Source organism: Macaca fascicularis, chromosome 16 (assembly GCF_037993035.2).
Source record: "Macaca fascicularis isolate 582-1 chromosome 16, T2T-MFA8v1.1".
In the NCBI taxonomy this organism is placed as follows: domain Eukaryota; kingdom Metazoa; phylum Chordata; class Mammalia; order Primates; family Cercopithecidae; genus Macaca; species Macaca fascicularis.
In genome coordinates this window covers 70943453-70963333 of record NC_088390.1, presented here as the reverse complement: position 1 = coordinate 70963333, position 19881 = coordinate 70943453, and the positions used below count along the sequence as shown (strand labels likewise).

At 47.7% G+C, this 19881-nt stretch overlaps 1 protein-coding gene across 11 annotated transcripts in view; it reads left to right on the top strand.

Moving 5' to 3' along the window:
* PECAM1 (platelet and endothelial cell adhesion molecule 1) overlaps positions 1–19881 on the top strand; it is a 75298-nt gene that overhangs the window by 40092 nt on the left and 15325 nt on the right. For 6 of the 11 annotated variants that reach the window (XM_074020124.1, XM_005584701.4, XM_045374585.2 and 3 more), the window contains 6 exons: positions 32–139; positions 1526–1553; positions 2591–2664; positions 5750–5803; positions 7950–8012; positions 15856–15912. In XM_074020124.1, the coding sequence (XP_073876225.1) occupies positions 32–139; positions 1526–1553; positions 2591–2664; positions 5750–5803; positions 7950–8012; positions 15856–15912 (384 nt within the window). The remainder of the gene's footprint in view (positions 1–31; positions 140–1525; positions 1554–2590; positions 2665–5749; positions 5804–7949; positions 8013–15855; positions 15913–19881) is intronic. The other 5 variants (XM_074020126.1, XM_005584707.4, XM_005584706.4 and 2 more) reach the window with 2 other exon arrangements.

Below are 19881 nucleotides of genomic sequence, written 5' to 3'. Positions count from 1 at the left end.
AAAAAAAAATTTTTTTTGTTTTGTTTTTCAGTCGTTCTTGCCGCATGGAAGAAAGGACTTATTGCAGTGGTTGTCATCGGAGTGATCATTGCTTTCTTGATCATTGGGGCCAAATGTTATTTTCTGAGGAAAGCCAAGGGTGAGCATAGTTCTTTCCTTCCATACTGACTGGTCGTCCTTGCCAGGAAACCAGCCAGGGATACGTGGTGCTTTTCCGACCCCTGGATTCAGCTAGGCAAAAACGAAAGCTATTACTTTCCTCGTTGGGCAAACCAGAAAAGATAAATTTGGGGGGAAATTGCATCTTCGTGTGGTTAGAAGAAGCCATTTCTGTAGATTTGTCCACACCTAGTCCTGTAATGCATGCAGAGTGGGATGCAAGTGTCTTGGAGACACATACATGCGCATAACACCCACATGTTACACACACACATTGATTGCTTAGTAATTAACCTGGCAGTTGTGCTATGACTTCTACCCTATGCTTGGGGTTAGCTAAGTAAGCCCAGCTGAGCAGCCAGGACCACTCAATAACCAGGAATCAGAGTCAGCTGTCCAAGACTCAAGGAAAAGGGCAGAGCATCAGTAAATTCTGCAAAAAATTTTTTGTGGGATAAGGTAGGTTCTTTTGGAGCCTCTGGTGCTGCTGCCTAGGATGGGAGGGGCAGATGGGATGAGGAGGGGCCCTGGGTTTTGTCAGGAAAGCTGCTACCCATCAGGGAAGACAGAGCAACACCCTCGCATTGGTCTCAGGCCAGCTTCGAGTTCCAAGTGCAGGGATTGATTTGGCCTTTACTTTTTGTAATTATCTGGAATCAAAGAGAGTGGTCAGGCACGGTGGCTCACACCTGTAATTCCAGCACTTTGGGAGCCAAGGCAGGTGGATCACTTGAGGTCAAGAGTTCAAGACTAGTTGGGACAACATGGCGAAACCCCGATCTCTACTAAAAGTACAAAAATTGGCCAGACGTGGTGATGGGCGCCTGTAATCGCAGCTACTCGGGAGGCTGAGGCAGGAGAATCCCTTGAACCCAGTGAGCCCAGATCATACCACTGTACTCCGGCCTGGGCAACAGAGCAAGACTCTGTCTCAAAAAGAGAGAGAGAGAGAAAGAGAGGGAGAGAGCTGCCTGCTTATCTGGCTGATCTGATTCCTGTGTCATTGTCTCTTTTTCCATCACATTTCACTAACAAAAATCACTTCTGGCTAAAATAGTCAAGAGATCATGTTTCTGGGGAAATATCTTGATATAAAACCAAGAGAATACCTCTTTCTTTTCTGTCTTTTGTAAAAGAGTGAATATGTTTGGCTTCCTTTTCTCTCTTTTTCTGGGTGTTCAATCTTCTGGAAAGTCAAATGTAGTTGAAAAGAGTGTTCCTTCACAGCTTACTAGGAGTAAAAGAAAGAAAAGAAAGTGTTTTCTATCTATTAGGTTAGTGCAAAGTAATTGGCGTTTTGGCCATTAGAGTAGTATGGAGGTGGGCACCATATACTGACTTTGATTTTTCTTTTTCTTTTTTAAAGCCAAGCAGATGCCAGTGGAAATGTCCAGGTGAGTGTAGTTGTAAGAAGGGGGCGGCTGCTCTGTGAGCACAGTGGACATGTCTGAAGCGAGGTTCTGGTCATTAGGAAGTTTTCAGTGGCTCTGGCAAACTCAGAAAAATATAGGCCTTCCTTGGGTGTGAGTTTTGTGTGTGTGTGTGTGTGTGTGTGTGTGTGTGTGTACGCACGCGCGCGCGCATATCTCAGTGGAAGGTTGCCAATTGTCCTTTCATGGGGAGGAATGGCTTTTATTCTGAGATCATGTCCTTCCTACATGATTATTTGTGAAATCTCCTTTTCCTTATGAAATTATAATGGCAGTAGATGATTTTTTTTAATTTGGCAAAATAGAGTTGGCATTTAAAAAACAGTTTTACTACCTTTACAGTTCCTGAAATCTGAAATCCAAAAGTATAGAAATGATTGCTCTGTTCCAGAGAGAAACAGTAGCACAGCATAAGGAATTCAGGGGCTTGGGAGTAGACTGTGAAGGACTCCCGGTATTCATGTCCCCTTTGGTCCTGATACTTATTTTAATAGGAAAAAGTTTTATCACTGCCAAGCATGGTGGCTCGCGCCTGTAATCCCAGCACCTTGGGATGCCAAGGCGGGCAGATCACCTGAGGTCAGGAGTTCAAGACCCGCCTGGCCAACATGGTGAAACCCCATCTCTACTAAAAATACAAAAAGTAACCAGGCATGGTGGTGCACTCCTGAAATCCCAGCTACTTGGGAGGCTGAGGCATGAGAATCGCTTGAACCCAGGAGGCAGAGGCTGCAGTGAGGCAAGATTGCACTGCTGCACTCCAGCCTGGACAACAGAGTGAGACTCTGTCTAAAAAAAAAAAAAGTTTTTTCACATAATCCTTGGAGCTACCAAAAAATATTAGTTTTCCAAATGAGAGAGTGAGTTAAGTTTTCCTTACCTTGGAAAACTCTTCCTGGTTTTCTCATGATCTTCCTTTGATTACTTCATTGGTTTGGGGTTAGAATAACAACAAGAAATATATCTATATGTTGTTTTCCCTTTTTATATTTCATTTTAAGGCCAGCAGTACCACTTCTGAACTCCAACAACGAGAAAATGTCAGATCCCAGTATGGAAGCTAACAGTCACTACGGTAAAGTCATGGTCTCCTGCCATTGCTAATTTTCCCCAGCTTGCTACACACTTCCTTATCCCTCTCAGAAGCAGAATTTGTAAGTAGTGGGAATGCAGTTGGAAGAGAAACCCTGGCTTCAACAGCGTACTTCATCTCATCAGCCACTGGGCCGTGAGCTAATATACAGGAACGTAAAAGGAAAGGTAGCACATTTTATTCTAACTTCGCCACCTTCTAAACTCCCCGTAGATGAAAGATGGAGAATAATCATAACGCCTTGTTACCTTCAAAGACTTTGACATTGTTCCAGCATAATATTATCATTCTCCATTTTCAAGACAGAGACCAGATATTGAATGAAAACACTGGTAAAACACCTTCTTAGATGGAAGTATTACAAGCACAAGACAGTTTTCCTTCAAATTTGCCACAAAGGGAAAGCAATTTCAATATTCTCTTAGTAGAGGCATAAAAAAAAAAGTGTTCCAATTAAGAAATATCTAGTCATAAGGCTCATCACTAGCATCAGGGTCAGCTCAGCTGAATGATAGCCAGTCCTAGGAGTTCTTAATCCCAGCTTAGTAAGAAAATTGCTCAAGCATTTCAGCAGGGATGCTACTTACTTCCCAGAGGGGGCTATAATTACATCACACAAAAAGTCCTGTCCCAGACCAAATTTGGAACACTCTTCCTCTTTTCTTTCTTCCTTCCTTCCTTCTTTCCTTCTTTCTTTCTTCCCTTCTTCTCTTTCCTTCCTTCCTTCCTTCCTTCCTTCCTTCCTTCCTTCCTTCCTTCCTCCCTCCCTCCCTCCCTCCCTCCCTTCTTCCCTTCCCTTCCCTTCCCTTCCCCTCCCCTCCCCTCCCCCTCCCCTGCCCTCCCCTCCCCTCCCCCTCCCCTCCCCTCCCCTCCCCTCCCCTCCCCCTCCCCTCCCCTCCCCTCCCCTCCCCTCTCCTTCCTTTCTTTCCTTTCACAGGGTCTTCCTAGGCCTGCAGTGGTGCAATCTCACCTCACTGCAGCCTCTACCTCCCAGGCTGAGGTGATCCTCCCATCTCAACCTCCTGAGTAGCTGGGATCACAGGCATGCACCACCATGCCCAGCTAATTTTTATTTTTTGTAGAGATGGCACTCTACAATCCACTAGTTTCAGACTCCTGGGCTTAAGCAATCCTTCTGCCTTGGCCTCCCAAAGTACTGGATTACGGGTGTGAGCCGCTGAGCCCAGCCACTTTTATTGCTTTATCAGCAGGTTTGGTCAGAGAATGCTCACGTTCTTTTCTAATTCTATAAGTATCTCACAAAATAAGAAATTTTTAGGATATACCTTTTACAGAGACATATTTTGCTTGAGAAATATGTTTTCAGAATTGAGTAATTCATATAGTACTGAGTCATAAACTTTAAAAAAGGAAAATAAAATATTTGTAGTAATAAAAGTAGTGTGTCAGTAAATAGAAAAGAGCAAATATATTGTTTAAGAAACTATATTCTAGGCTGTGCGTGGTGGCTCATGCCTGTAATTTCAACACTTTGGGAGGCCGAGGCAGGTGGATCACTTGAGGTCAGGAGTCTAAAACCACCCTGGCCAACATGGTGTAACCCTGTCTCTACTAGAAATGCAAAAAATTAGCCAGGCATGGTGTGCATGCTTGTAATCCCAGCTACTCAGGAGGCTGAGGCAGGAGAATCGCTTGAACCTGGGAGGCGGAGGTTGCAGTGACCTGAGATCACAACATTGCACTCCAGCCTGAGCAACAAGAGTGAAACTCCATCTCAAAGAAAGAAAGAAAAAGAAAGGAAGGAAGGAAGGAAGGAAGGAAGGAAGGAAGGAAGGAAGGAAGGAACTATATTCAGGCCAGGCATGGTAGTTTATGCCTATAATCCCAGCTCTTTGGGAAGCTGAGGTGGGAGGATCACTTGAGGCCAGGAGTTCAAGACCAGCCTGTGCAACAAAATGAGACCCCCCATCTCTTAAAAAAAAAAAAAAAAAAAGGTAAATATTTACCAAAAAGTAATCTACTGCTACAGAAAAAATAATACCTTTTTGGCATAAGGGGCTTCTGTCGGTGATTTGTATTATTTATATATAAGTACAACATTTAACTAAATTAAATGTTGATATAGGTTTATATGAAAATAAGATTTTTCTCCAAATTTCCAAATACTCCAATTCTTATTATATCATCTCTGCATAGATTATTTCAATTTATAAATATATTTTAATAATTATGATAGTAATTAATTCAAATACATGATGGAAAACCGTGTGTTCAAGAATAGTATTTGTGACATTTGTAAGAATTCTTTGTAATAAAGGACAACTTAATTAAAAAAAAAAGACAAAAGTGGTCTTTGTCCATGCCCACTGAGATGATAACCTGGAGATACTGCTATTTCTTTAAACTATGTTTTCATCAATCCAGTTCTCCAACTAGACAGGCTTAATTAACTAATGTCCTTCATGTTTATGAGTACTAGCTGGTCCCTTCCAGAATTTCTCATGAACTTGCTCACATTGAACAATTCTGAATTCCAAATAGTTCACAAACAGAAGTGCCTCTGCCATGGGATGGTAGACGTCCCACCAGTGTTAGAAAAAGACCACACAGGCCTGGCACGGTGGCTCACGACTGTAATCCCAGCACTTTGGGAGGCCAAGGCGGGCAGATCACATGAGGTCAGGAGTTTGAGACCAGCCTGGCCAACATGGTGAAATCCCGACTCTACTAAAAATACAAAAAGCAGCCGGGTGTGGTGGTGCACTCCTATAATCCCAGCTACCCAGGAGGCTGAGGCAGGAGAATTGCTGGAACCCAGGAGGAAGAGGCTGCAGTAAGCCAAGATCGCACCACTGCACTCCAGCCTGGGTAACAGAGCAAGACATCGTCTCAAAAAAAAAAAAAAAGAAAAAGAAAAAGACTACACAGTAGGTCAAATGGAGGCCACAGGGAGACCAACGAGGGGACCCAGGACTCAGAAACAATGCTGACTGTCACTACACTGAATAAATCAGACTTGACTTTGTTGGGGGCACTGAATTTTTAAAAGGTTTTAGAAAACTAGAATTTCCCTTGTCACTCATTCTACTTGTTATTTTTCAACTAGGTCACAATGATGATGTCGGAAACCATGCAATGAAACCAATAAATGATAATAAAGGTAATTATCTAATTACATGTTTTTATTAGAACCAACTTTTACATTAAAAAAAAAAAAGACTCACAGGAAAAGAAAACTAAAACCTGAAGGACTGTGGATAATTTCCCACCTCTCTTAATGGCCCTGTACCCAGCTGATGCGTCAAGGGAGGTGGCTAGTTGCTTTCACCAGAGATGCTATCTAGTGTCCTCAGTAGGAAAGTCACCTAAATCAAAGTAGGGAAGAACTGGGTTATATCCAAAAAACAACTTCCTGACTCATAATGGGCTACTGGGTAAGGCAGTGGGACCTCTTTTCTCTTGGGTATTGAGGTGGTGATTTTTAAAGACAATTGTACTGCTCTCTTCTGCCTGAAGCACTGAGGGATTGGACTAAATCATTTTTCAAAATTCCTTTTGCCCTGGGCTGCTGCCATGGGAGCTAAGGCTCCTAAGGAAGAGAAAGGATTCCGTTAAGATCTCTTCCTTTCTTTCTTTTTTTTTTTCTTGAGACAAGAGTCTTGTTCTGTCACCCAGGCTGGAGTGCAGTGGTGCGATCTCGACTCACTGCAACCTCCACCTCCCAGGTTCAAGCAATTCTCCTGCCTCAGCCTCCCAAGTAACCAGGACTACAGGCGCCCGCCACCACGCCCAGCTAATTTTTGTATTTTTAGTAGAGACAGGGTTTCACTGTTTTGGCCAGGCTGGTCTTGAACTCCTGACCTCGTTATCCGCCTGCCTCAGCCTCCCAAAATGCTGGAATTGCAGGTGTGAGCCACTGCGCCTGGCTCTTTTTTTTTTTTTTTTTTTTTTTTTTTTTTTTTTTTTATACAGAGTCTTACTCTGTCGCGCAAGCTGGAGTACAGTGGCACAATCTCGGCTCACTACAGCCTCTGCCTACTGGGTTCAAGCCATTCTTGTGCCTCAGCCTCCCAAGTAGCTGGGATGACAGGTGTGTGTCACCACCCCCAGTTAATTTTTGTATTTTTCGTATTGGTGAGTTTTTACCATGTTGGCCAGGCTGATGAACTCCTGACCTCAGGTGATCTGCCCGCCTCAGCCTCCCAAAGTACTGGGATTAGAGGCATGAGCCACCACACTCAGCCTGAAATGTATCTTTGACTGCAGAATCATTGTTTTGGTAGCTGATGAGAGTCCCCGTTCTTTAGGGCTTTAAAAACAAAACAGTAATATTTTTGACTTGAAGACAAACTACTTTTCTAGCTTTCACCTTGTACCCTGGGTGATTTCATTCACTTGTATGCCTCATACTTCCAAGTATTTTAGGCTAGTGACCCCTGTTCCCCATTTCCTGAAATCCTCTTGGTCTCGGAGGCAGCTTTGCCTGTGGCTGTGGAGAAGGCTTCCAGCATCTTGAGTGAGACTAAACTGGGAGAACTGCTGGGGCTGATACTGGGCTGTTTTCTGTCTCTACTGACCTGTTCCAAGTCTCCCCACTGTAGAAACAGGGACCTAGGCCAGGGGGTCCCTCCACATCTTGGTAACAGGAGTCAGGGAGGAAACCATGGGCCCCGAGGCCCTGTGTCTGTCTCCTGGACCAGTGCAGGGGTTTGTACTCCCTTCCTCATCCCGAATGGAATTAAGCCTGTGTCTGGCTGCCCCCTCAAAATACAGAATACTTTAATAACCTGAATGAAAATCTGGCCAGGCGCAGTGGCTCATGCCTGTAATCCCAGCACTTTGGGAGGCTGAGGTGGGCGGATCACTTGAGGTCAGGAGTTCAAAACCAGCCTGGCCAATATGGTGAAACCCTGTCTCTACTAAAAATACAAAAATTAACCCTGTCTCTACTACAAATACAAAAATTAACCCTGTCTCTACTACAAATACAAAAATTAACCCTGTCTCTACTAAAAATACAAAAATTAACCCTGTCTCTACTAAAAATACAAAAATTAGCTGGGCGTGGTGGTGCACACCTGTAATCCCAGCTACTCAGGAGGCTGAGGCAGGAGAATCACTTGAATCCAGAAGGTGGAGGCTGTAGTTAGCTAAGATCGCACCACTGCACTCCAGCCTGGGCAACACAGTGAGACTCTGTCTCAAAAAAAAAAAAAAACCAGAAAGGAAAGTCTCTACTTCTATGATCTGACGTGCCCACAAGAGACTCCACCTAAACAACAAGTTGCTGTGGTTTCTTTGAGCAGAGCCTCTGACCTCAGATGTGCAGTACACGGAAGTGCAAGTGTCCTTAGCTGAGCCTCACAAAGGTAAGTGCCACTCGAGTGAGTCCCCAGACATTGCCTTTGGCTTGGGTGTAAACCCCAGGGGTGGGGCGCTGCTGTGTTCAGTGAGAAGAGTCTGTGCACCCTCAGTCACTCCAAAGGAAGTGATTAGCAGACCTACCGGCCTGCTAAGACTGGAAGGAGCAAAGGCCCTGGCCCTGGACCTGTCTCTGAGCTATAAAATTTCAATAATTTAAAAGAAAAAAAAAAACAAGACCAGGCACAGTGGCTCACACCTGTAATCCTAGCACTTTGGGAGGCCAAGGTGCGTGGATCACGTGAGGTCAGGAGTTCGAGACCAGCCTGACCAACATGGTGAAACCCTGTCTCTACTAAAAATACAAAAATTAGCTGGCTCTGGTGGCGGGCACCTGTAATCCCAGCTACTCAGGAGGCTGAGGCAGGAGAATCGCTTGAACCTGGAAGGCAGAGGTTGCAGTGAGCTGAGATTGTACCACTGCATTCCAGACTGGGTGACAAAGCAAGACTCCATCTCAAAAAAAAAAAAAATATATATATATATATATGTTTTCTTTGTGTATATACAATATATTTTTATAATATATTTTATGTATTTTTATTTTAATATATTTTATGTATATTTATATTATTTATATATTTTTTATAATATATATATATTTTTTTCTTTGGTGAGACAGAGTCTCACTCTGTTGCCCAGGCTGGAGTGCAGTGATGCAATCTCAGCTCACTGCAACCTCTGCCTCCTGGGTTCAAGCGATTCTCCCGCCTCAGCCTCCTGAGTAGCTGGGATTACAGGTGTGCACCACCACAGCCGGCAAATTTTTTTTTTTTTTTGTATTTTTAGTGGAGATGGGGTTTCACCATGTTGGCCAGCGTGAATTCGAACTTCTGACCTCAAATGATCCACCCGCCTCAGCCTCCCAAAGTGCTGGGATTACAGGCATGAGCCACCATACCCAGCCTCAATAATTTTAAAACTTAATTAAAGAAAAATAGAGACAGAGTTTCGCCATGTTGCCCTGGCTGGTCTCAAATTCCTGGGTTCAAGCGATCTACCCACTTTTGTCTCCCAAAGTGCTGGGATTACAGGCAGAAGCCACCACACCTGGCCAATTTTTGATAATTATTAGTTATGATACTACTAATAATAGGTAAGATTTATTAAGCACTTACTAAGTGCCAGGGAATTAGGAAGTACTGAGCAATTTGTCCTTTCCAGAGGTAGACCCCTTGCCCACACCCAGTGTGTTCCTAAAGTTGCTTGTGCAGACTGAATATGTGTAAATCAAATGCATGTTTCAAGGTATCGAGTGCTTTGCCATTTAGAGGGACACTTAAGTAAAGGCTTTTGAAAGCACAAGATCCCTGTCCGTGTGAGCAGTGGCACTGATTTTACACCTTGGGTTTTGTTTTTGTGTATGTGGTTCTCTCAAGGGCAGGCTGGCCTGGAAGTCCCTGTCTCTGATTCTGTGCTGGGGAAATGGATGCAGAGTGGGCTGCTTCATAGCAAATGCTAGAACATCAATCTCATTTGCTTTGGGCACCATAAAAAACATGCATCTCCTGGCCAGGCACGGCGGCTCACACCTGTAATCCCAGTACTTTGGGGGGCCAAGGCAGGCGGATCACTTGAGGCCAGGAGTTTGAGACCAGCCTGGCCAACACGGTGAAACCCCATCTCTACTAAAAATACAAAAATTAGCTGGGTGTCGTGGCGCGTGCCTGTAATCCAAGCTACTGGGGAGGCTGAGGCAGAAGAATCGCTTGAACCCAGGAGGCAGAAGTTGCAGTGAGCCAAGATCACGCCCCTGCTTTCCAGCCTGGGCGGCAGAGCAAGACTGTGTCTAAAAAAAAATTAAAAATGCATCTCCTAACCCTCCTCTTCCTTTGCTAATCCAGATTGGGCAGTACACAGTCCCCGGGGGTCACTGCACACTCCTGCACGCTCAAAGGAAACAGTGGCTCCTGCACGTTCAAAGGAAGCAGTCTCAGAATCTTCCTGCCCAGCTGGGAAGCTCCCTGGGATCATTGCCATCTGTCTCCCTTCCTCTGAGGCTAACCCCAGGCTGCATCCACCTAGCCAGGCAGGCCTGGGGCAGTTTTCCAGACTGTGCAGGCTGAATGCGTGCAGTTTTCCAGGCTGTGCCAGCCAGACCACATGGCAATGGGGTCCTGAAATCACCCCTTGCTCCATGATCTGGGAGGAGTCTTGCACTTCTCCTTTTCTTCCCTTTTTGAGCCTGGGCTGAGTGTCAGCAGGTGTATGCACAGAACTTTCCTTACAGAGGAAAGTAAGGAAATGCCCCGCAGAGCCGCTGGGCTGTATGCTGCACCACTGGGGCACACTCCCATAGCCTACCAACAGAATGGCCCCCGGGGATTGTGTACTGCCCAATCTGCACAACTCACTTCCGAGTCTAGGCGGGACCTGAGAGGGGTGGGGAACATGGCAGGCCTGAAGCTCTCTTCCTCTTGTTTTTTTTTTTTTTTAAGACAGTCTTGCTCTTGTCGCCCAGGCTGAAGTGTAATGACACAATTTCGGCACACTGCTTCCTCTGCTTCCCGGGTTCAGGCTATTCTCCTGCCTCAGCCTCCCGAGTACCTGGGATTACAGGCATGCGCCACCATGCCTGGCTAATTTTTGTATTTTTAGTAGAGACAGGGTTTCACCATTTTGGCCAGGCTGGTCTCGAACTCCTGACCTTGGGTGATCCACCCGCCTTGGCCTCCCAAAGTGCTGGGATTACAGGCATGAACCACCATGCCTGGCCTCTTCCTCTTTATTTCACTGTAAAGTGATTCACTTGTTGAGATAACAAATTGTGATTAAGGCTCGTGATGGACCAGCCACTATGAAGGCAGCACAGGCACATACAGATCCTCCCTTGTGGAGGGACAGCCTGAGAGGGAGCCAGGAACACACTGCAGCAAAGGCTGGGTGGCGCTGGTTATCATAAGTGCCTGGAAGGGGAGGAACAGGGTGCGATGAGAAGGCATAAAAGGTGACATCTTTTCTGGCTTGGATGGCCCAAAGAGGCCTCTTCGAGGGGTGACATTTAAGCAGGGCCAGAAGGGTGCAAAGAAGGTAGCCCCACCAGGAGGGAGGGGTGTCCCTCCTGGAAATAGGAAGTCCCAGGAAATAGAAAGGGCAGTGTGAGGCAGTTCAGAGCTTGGCTCATCCAAGATTTGAAAGGAGGCCATTGCGTCTGCAGAGTGAGCAGGACAGAAGGCAGGCACAGGAAGCTGGGGAGAATGCAGGGCCTCCGAGGATTTCTTTGCATTCTATTCTAAGTGGATTCGAGAGCCTTTGGAAGGATTTAGACAAGGAAGTAACAGCTTTCAACTTTCTTCTTTAAAAAATGTCCTTGGCCGGGCACGGTGGCTCACACCTATAATCCCAACACTCTGGGAGGCCGAAGCAGGCGGATCACCTGAGGTCTGGAGTTTGAGACCAGCCTGGCCAACATGGTGAAACCCTGTCTCTACTAAAAATACAAAAATTAGCCTAGCATGGTGGCATGTGCCTGTAATCCTGGCTGCTTGGGAGTCTGAGGCAGGAGAATTGTTTGAACCCAGGAGGCATAGGTTGCAGTGAGCCGAGATTGTACCACTGCACTCCAGCCTCAGCGACAGAGTGATACTCCGTCTCAAAAAAAGAAAAAAAATGTCCTCGTGGTTGGCATGGAAAACAGACTGAAGGAGGGCAAGAACAGAAGCAGAGAGACTAGTATGTTATCACCAGGCAAGAGGGATGGGCAGGCACAGAGCTAGCAATGTATGGATTCTATTGTAGATATATCTTGGACTCAGATTGCAGCACCAGATGAAGAATTGAATGGCCAGGATGGGAGACCTAATTACGCCCTGCTGCTGCTGCTGCTGCTGTGTGTGTGTGCGTGTGTGTGTGTGAGTGTGTGGCAGGGTCTCGTGCTGTTGCCCAGACTGGAGTGCAATGGTGCGATCTTGGCTCACTGCAACCTCCACCTCCCGGGTTCAAGCAATTCTCCTGCCTCAGCCTCCCGAGTAGCTGGGATTACAAGTGCCTGCTACCACATCTGGCTAATTCTGTATTTTTAATAGAGACAGGGTTTCACCATGTTGGCCAGGCTGATCTCGAACTCCCAACTTTCACTGATCTGCCCACCTCAGCCTCCCAAAGTGCTGGGATTACAAGCATGAACCGCTGCACCTGGCCCTGGTTTTCTTTTTCTTACTCAAAGACGGGGAAGGGTTGAAAGGACAAGAAGGAGGTATTGTAATGCCAGCACTTTGGGAGACAGAGGCGAGAGGATCACTTGAGCCCAGGCGTTCAAGACCAGCCTGGGCAACAAAGCAAGAACTTATTTCTACAAAAAATTGTAAAATTAGGAGGTATCGAGACCCCCCAGGATTGGGTGAAGCGGAGGTGGTCAGCATGTGTCCTCCTTGCCACGCTGTGCAGCTGCAGGGGTGCCATCACCTAACTGGCCCCTCTTTCCCATTTGCACAAACACTGTGTGGGCTGCAGAGGTCCAGGTAGACCCGTAAGGAGGGTCACTTGGGGGCAATGGAGAGCTTTTTGGGAGTTCAATATGAGTTTTCTAGACCCATCCTCCTCCTTGGCAGCTAAGGAGCAGTGTGGGGGGAGGTCAGGCCTGAGCCTCAGGTGTTCCCTCTCTGCCTTCCTGTGGGTGGAGAGCCAGGTATTACCAGGTAAGAAAAGGGGCTTTGTGGGTACAAGGCCAGTGGTGAGTACATTTGACCTGGTCTTAACCAAGCCAGTTCCCTGTTCTCAAGGCTTCTTCCTCCTATGGAGGAGGGGATGGGAACCACATCCAGCTCTGACCCTAGTGGCAGCCAACCAAGTAGTCACTTGGGGTGGAGGAGGGGCAGGAAGGAACTCAGTAAATCCTGGTATGCTGCATGTTTGCTCTGAGACTAATTGCTGGGAAAACCCCATGACGTTGAAGCCATCTCCTTCTCTGTTAACACAGAGAAAAACAGAAGCCAAAATAAAGCCCCATCCGGAAACATCCCTGACAGCAGAGACAAACAGCCTGCCAGCCTGGTTTACTCATTAGCAGGCAGCTGCTGCCGTGGAGTGGGTGGGGAGGGGAGGTAGTGATAAGCTACAACTCTGCCTGCCCACCCATCACTAAGCTGGGCAGATTTGGGAGCAGCTGCAACTCTAGCAGCTCCACCAAGAAGCAGAAGCCTCCCCTGCCGCCCTGGCTGGATGAGTGTCACAGCATCCCCAAGGCCACCAGAGAGGTCTCCAGCTGCCCCTTGTGGGCCTGGGGACTGTGGGGTTCCTAAAGTGTGCAAGGTGTCTGGGCCCCCAGGCCCAAACACCAAGACCTCTCCCTCCATTTATTCCCCACCTGCCCCAGCCCCCACTGTAGGCCTGGGTCGGAGGGTGAGCTGGCCATGACTGCCCCCGCACCATGCACCTGGTACATGGCATTCGGCAGCATTTATTGCAGTGTCTGCGTTGTTTGTGCACCTGTCTGCCTTGCAGCCTGGAGCTCCTGAAACCTGGGACCAGGCCCGATCACCTTTCCTCTTCCACAGTGTGGGGTTCACACTAGGTGGCTAGGATTCTGCTGAGTGAGTGACTTGGCCAGGCCTGACATCAAGCAGACGGTGTCTTGGGGATGTGGAGGATCCCCCAATAGGGATGGGGATCCCTACAGCTTCCCTTGAGGCCCCCATATCTGGCGCCACAGAGAGTGAAGGGTGTGTGGGCATCTCTGCTGTCCCAGCAGTGGGGTACCCTGGTGGCTCAGTCACTCTACTGAGTTCCAAATCCTGTTTGGTGCCCTGGGGAAGTCAGTGTAAGGCCCTAGTCTCCCCAAATGCTCCAAGTTCAACTGTAGGGATCTGACCCACCCCCAGGCTTTCACCTCACAAATGGTTCCTAACACAGGAACCACCACCATTATTGTCACTTCAAACTTGGACAGGTGCCCCTGGGCAGCTGAGCAAGCCCAGGAATGGGACATGTCCAAGACCCCAGCTGTCGCCCCAGAGGAGGTGCCAGGGAGATGGTCTTGGGAATAAGTCATGTCAGTGTGTTGTAGACAAATGTCACCAACATGCTATGGAGCTCAGGGGGCCCTGTAACGTCCCAGGACACAGAGGGAGGGTAAGTGTGGGGGTGTTGGTACATGCGTGAAGCTCTACCAGGGTTGCAGGGAAATGGGGCAGGGAGAAAGGGCAGTGCTGGCTGTGGAGGAGTGTGTGTGGGGCCAGGAGGTGAGAGTGGGGTGTCCCTGGAGCATGGTGAGACGAGGGCATCTCAGTGCAGGTAGAGTCCAGGGTCATACCCCGGCCACCCACTCTGAGGAGGGAAATGCACTGACCGTGGCACAGGAATTCCCTTACCCTATCTGGGGCTCCCTTTCCCCATCTGTAAAAGGAGAATAATGGCCCACACGACATCAGGCTCTTTTCTACAGAGAGGCTTCCTGGGCCTCTGTGCAGGTGACAGGAGCTGGGAAGTGGCCAGGTTCCATCCTGTTTCCTCAGGGTTGGTGGGTATGTATGTGTGTGCACACCCTGTGTGCATGAGTGTGTGCACACCCAGCTTGCATATTTGTACATACAGTGTGTATGTACATGCTGTATGTGTATACAATGTGTGCAGACATACCCTACACACTGTATGAGAGTGTACATAGAATGTATATACATTGTGTGCATGAGTGTGCATGTGTGTACGCTGTGTATTTTTGTGTACACATCCTGTGCCCATACCCCAGTGTAAGGTAAACAGATGGCAGGAAGGGCACCCTTGAGTCTCCTCCAGGTGTACACCACACCCTGGGTCAGTCAACATGCTGCTCTATTGAGAGGGTCTAACCCAGAGGATCTCAGCTTTGTCTGCATAGTAGAGCCCCTGAGGAGCTGCTAAAAAAACCAGCACCAGGGACCCACCCCCCAGACCAATCCAACCAGAAACTGCAATGAGTTTCAGGAGCCAGCAGTGAAAACAGCCAGCCCAGCTGTCTAACCCTGTAAGAGTTCTCAGTCCTGGCTATTCCTGGGGTCACTGACAACCCCCAGGCTCTAACCCAGACCTTGGGATCTGGTTCTGGATCCCGGGGTCTGGGCTCTCAGGTGATGGGGAGGCCATAGCCCAACCCTGCATTGAGGGACCTGGCAGAGTGTCTGGACAAGGGTCACGGTGGCAGGGGAAGAGGAACGGGGCCACCAAGCTGGAGGCTGCAGGCCCTTGCTGGGGCCCCTCCATCTGTGGCCCCTCAGGTCCAGGATTCCTCTGGAGCATGTGGCCCTGCTCCACAATGACCTGCTGACCTCCTATTCCCAGACTAGGGGTGATGCTGGTTAAACGAAGATCTTCTTCTTCTTCTTCTTCTTCTTTTTTTTTTTTGAGATGGTGTCTCACTCTGTTGCTCAGGCTGGAATGCAATGGCGCAGTCTTGGCTTATTGCAACCTTGGCTCATTGCAACCTCTGCATCCTGGGTTCAAGCGATTCTCATCCCTTAGCTCCCGAAGAGCTAGGATCACAGGCACGCATCACCACGCCCGGCTAATTTTTTGAATTTTTAGTAGAGACAGGGTTTCGCCATGTTGGCCAGGATGGTCTCAAACTCCTGACCTCAGTGATCTGCCCGCCTCAGCCTCCCAAAGTGCTGGGATTACAGGCGTGAGCCACCGCGCCCAGCCAGGATCTTCTAATATCAGAAATGACAAGGTCTCCAGGTGCTTCTGGACCTGGTTCTAGTGGGGTGCAGTGGTGGGGTACAGCCTTGCCTGCAGAGCCTCAGACCTTTTCCTATGACTGCAGTGGACTGACCTGGTTCCCAGAGGCAGCTACTAACTTATGCCTTGTCCTTTTTCCAGATCTAGTAAAGAAGGGCACAGAGACAGTGTACACTGAAGTCCGGAAAGCTGTCCCTGGTGAGTGAGGTTCCCCAGTGCCCCAACCTGGGGAATGGATGCCCCTTAGAATCACTGATGGGGCCTTGGGAGTGGGCAGAGAAAAGAGGAAGCAAAGAAGGCCAAAAAAGGGGTGCCACCTCTTACACCAGTGCTCTGGGCTCCCTCTGTCCCACCCCCCTTAAAAAGTCACCTCGGATTACATTTACTATTCGTTTAGTCAACAAGCACTTCTTGAGTGCCTACTGACCCCAGCCAGTGACCCTTACCTGCTCCCCACACAGGCCCTGGTGGCTGGGGTTCCCCAAGGTCTTGGACGTCAAGCGTTTTGTTTTGGAGACTCCCAGTAGCTTCAGCCTTTCTTCTTTTTTCTTTTTTTTTTTTTTTTTTCTTTTGATATGGAGTCTTGCTCTGTCACTCAGGCTGGAGAGTGCAGTGGTACAATCTTGACTCACTGCAACCTCCACTTCCTGGATTCAAGTGATTCACCTGCCTCAGCCTCCTGAGTGGCTAGGCTTACAGGCGCCCACCACCATGCTCAGCAATTTTTTTTTTTTTTTTTTGAGACAGAGTTTCGCTCTTGATGCCCAGGCTGGAGTGCAACGGAGCGATCTCGGCTCATCACAACCTCTGCCTCCCGGGTTCAAGCAATTCTCCGGCCTTAGCCTCCTGAGTAGCTGGGATTACAGGCATGTGCCACCACACCCAGCTAATTTTGTATTTTTAGTAGAGACGGGGTTTCTCCCAGTTGGTCAGGCTGGTCTCGAACTCCCAACCTCAGGTGATCCGCATGCCTCGGCCTCCCAAAGTGCTGGGATTACAAGTGTGAGCCCCGTGCCCAGCAGCTTCAGCTTTTCTGACAATAGACTGACTTTGGGAGTGGGTGTGGGTTTGCAGGTCTGCTCTATTTCTTTTGGTTTGGCTGGCCCCACTTCACTTCCCATGATGACCCACTGCTTCCTCATGGACAGGCTTCCCCCAGAGCTGAGCACAGAGTTTAAGCAGACCCGGAATTGGGGGAGTTCAACAAGTCCTTTTTTTCGGGGGGGAGGTTATAATAACTGTATTCAATTCTGGTGAAATGAAATACACAATGACAACTTTTAAATTCTGAAAGTAAGTCAGCAATCTAAAAGACATAAACATTGTGGGGGAAATAGTGACTATGTAAGTATCTCGCTTTGTACAGCAGACCTCTATTTAAGTGGATTCTTGAAAAGAGAATCATTAAAATGGTCCAGGACATTTCTACAAAGGGTGGCTACTCCGGCTGGGAGCGGTGGTTCATTAAGCGCTCAGTAAGTGCTTTATTTATTTATTCAAAATAAATAAATAAACGTAAAAGGATGGCTCATCCGATTGCAGTCGGCGAACCAGCAGCAGCAATATCAGGCCCAGCCCAGACCCACAAAACTAGTCTCTGGAATCTGAACTTAGCCAGCCTCAGATGTTTCTGATGCTGCCAATATTTGAGATCACTGTTTGTGTTTTGTTTTGTTTTTTGTTTGAAACGGAGCCTCACTCTGTCACCCAGGTTGGAGTACAGTGGTCCCATCTCAGCTGACTGCAACCTCCATGCGACATCCCCTGGCCCCTAAGGCTTGTGATTCTCCCAAGTAGCTGGGACCACAGACACACACCACCATGCCCAGCTAAGTTTTTGTATTTTTGGTAGAGATGAGGTTTCACCATGTTGCCCAGACTGGTCTTGAATTCCTGAGCTCAAGCAATCCACCCGCTTCAGTGTCCTAAAGTACTGGGATTACAAGTGTGAGCCACTGCGCCAGGCAAAAAGCATTGTTTTAAAAGAACCATCCAATTCTCTGAAGACCCTGCTTTTTATCTGAAACACTGATCACTCCTTACTTCACTTTTAAAAGTTGGTATATTTGAAAGGAGAACAGAAACTCAACCCCTTGCGGAATTTGACCCTGAATAATTACTGAATAACAAATTCTCTGGGAAATTTTTAGCTCCAGTACCTCATTTCACAATCTCCATATATTCAGAGCTAACAAAGTGCAAATCTGACAATAAATAGGCGTTTTCTATTTGTCTAGTGTAAGGGAAAGTTATAAGTGAGGTAGGGTTCAAAGTTGCTCCCATTGTGCAATTGTACAAAAATGCCCCTTCTGCTTTCTTGGTGGTCCCTGAGATTGTTCACTTTCTTGGACAGAGCTGAAGAGTTCACTTTCAGTTGCTTTGGTTATGCAAAAGCTCCTATTTGAGCACTTACTGTATGTGCTAAGTGGTCTAAGTACATCGTCTCTTTCAATGGGATTTGTCAATGGGATTCACAACAAATCCCATTTTACAGTTGAGGATACTGAGGCATAGAGAGGTTAAGACCAAAAAAAAAAAAAAAAAAAAAAAAAAAAAAAGGCCGGGCGCGGTGGCTCAAGCCTGTAATCCCAGCACTTTGGGAGGCCGAGACGGGCGGATCACGAGGTCAGGAGATCGAGACCATCCTGGATAACCCAGTGAAACCCCGTCTCTACTAAAAAATACAAAAAATTAGCCGGGCGAGGTGGCGGGCGCCTGTAGTCCCAGCTACGCGGGAGGCTGAGGCAGGAGAATGGCGTGAACCCGGGAGGCGGAGCTTGCAGTGAGCTGAGATCGGGCCACTGTACTCCAGCCTGGGCGACAGAGCCAGACTCCGTCTCAAAAAAAAAAAAAAAAAAAGAGAGGTTAAGACGCTTGCCCAAGATCACACAGCAAGCAAGCCCCTGAGAATCGTTCCTCCCCGGCGTGGACTCCACGCTCTTGATCACTGAGGTGTACTGTCTTCGGTTTTGGGAAGTGGGATGGTAGAAGGTGAAAGCTGCAGGGATCCTCACTGCAGGAGGCCAGCTCCTTCCCACCTCTGCCTCGAGGCCTCCAGCGAGGTCTGTGATCATCTGAGGCTACTGGTTGGAGGCCCTTTTGTAGGTGGAGGGAGGCACCTTAGTGTGCGTTCTAGAGTCTATATAGGAAGGGAAAAACTTAACTTTTTTTTCTTTACTCTCCTAAGTGCTCCGACTGGGGCCCTGCGAATTGGACAAGCAGATTAACAAGAGAAAAACAGAGTTTATTAACATACATAATGCAAATCACACAGGAGAAACATCAATGATGAGTAACTCAAAGGGGCAGTTAGCACTTGGGGTCTATAAAGCATCTTAGGCTGATAACAGTGGCTCACGCCTGTAATCCCAGCACTTTGGGAGGCCGAGGCAGGTGGATCACCTGAGGTCAGGAGTTGGAGACCAGCCTGACCAACATGGTGAAACCCCATCTCTACTAAAAACACAAAAAATTATACAGGCCTGGTGGTACATGCCTGTACTGAGGCAGGAGAATTGCTTGAACCCGGGAGGCAGAGGTTGCAGTGAGCTGAGATCACGCCGTTACACTGCAGCCTGGGCAACAAGAATGAAACTCTGTCTCAAAAAAATAAAAATAAAAATAAATGTATAAAGCATCTTAACAAAGAGCAATAAATATGTAGAGAAATGACAAGACAAAGGAAAAATGGTTTTTGGCTTCCCAGGGTGGCAAACTGGGGAAGTGAATCAAGTGGCCACAAAGCTTCTATGGGGATATTTACAGCAGGCGTCTTTTCTTAGGAGTTTCTGCTTTTAGGGTTGGGCATGGTGGTTCATGCCTGTAATCTCAGCACTTTGGGTCTTTTCTTAGGAGTTTCTGCTTTTAGGGCTGGGCATGGTGGCTCATGCCTGTAATCTCAGCACTTTGGAAGGCTGAGGTGAGAGAATCGCTTGAGCCCAGGAATTTGAGACCAACTTGGGCAACATAGTGAGTCCCCATCTCTACAAAAAAAGTAAAAAAAAAAAAAAAAATTAAAAATCAATAGAAAAAAAAATTAGCTGGGTGTAGTGATACGTGCCTGTAGTCCCAGCTGCACAGGAGACTGAGGCAGGAGGATAGCTTGAGCCTGGGAGGTGGAGTCTGCAGTGACTGCACCACTGCCCTCCAGCCTGGGTGACAGAGTGA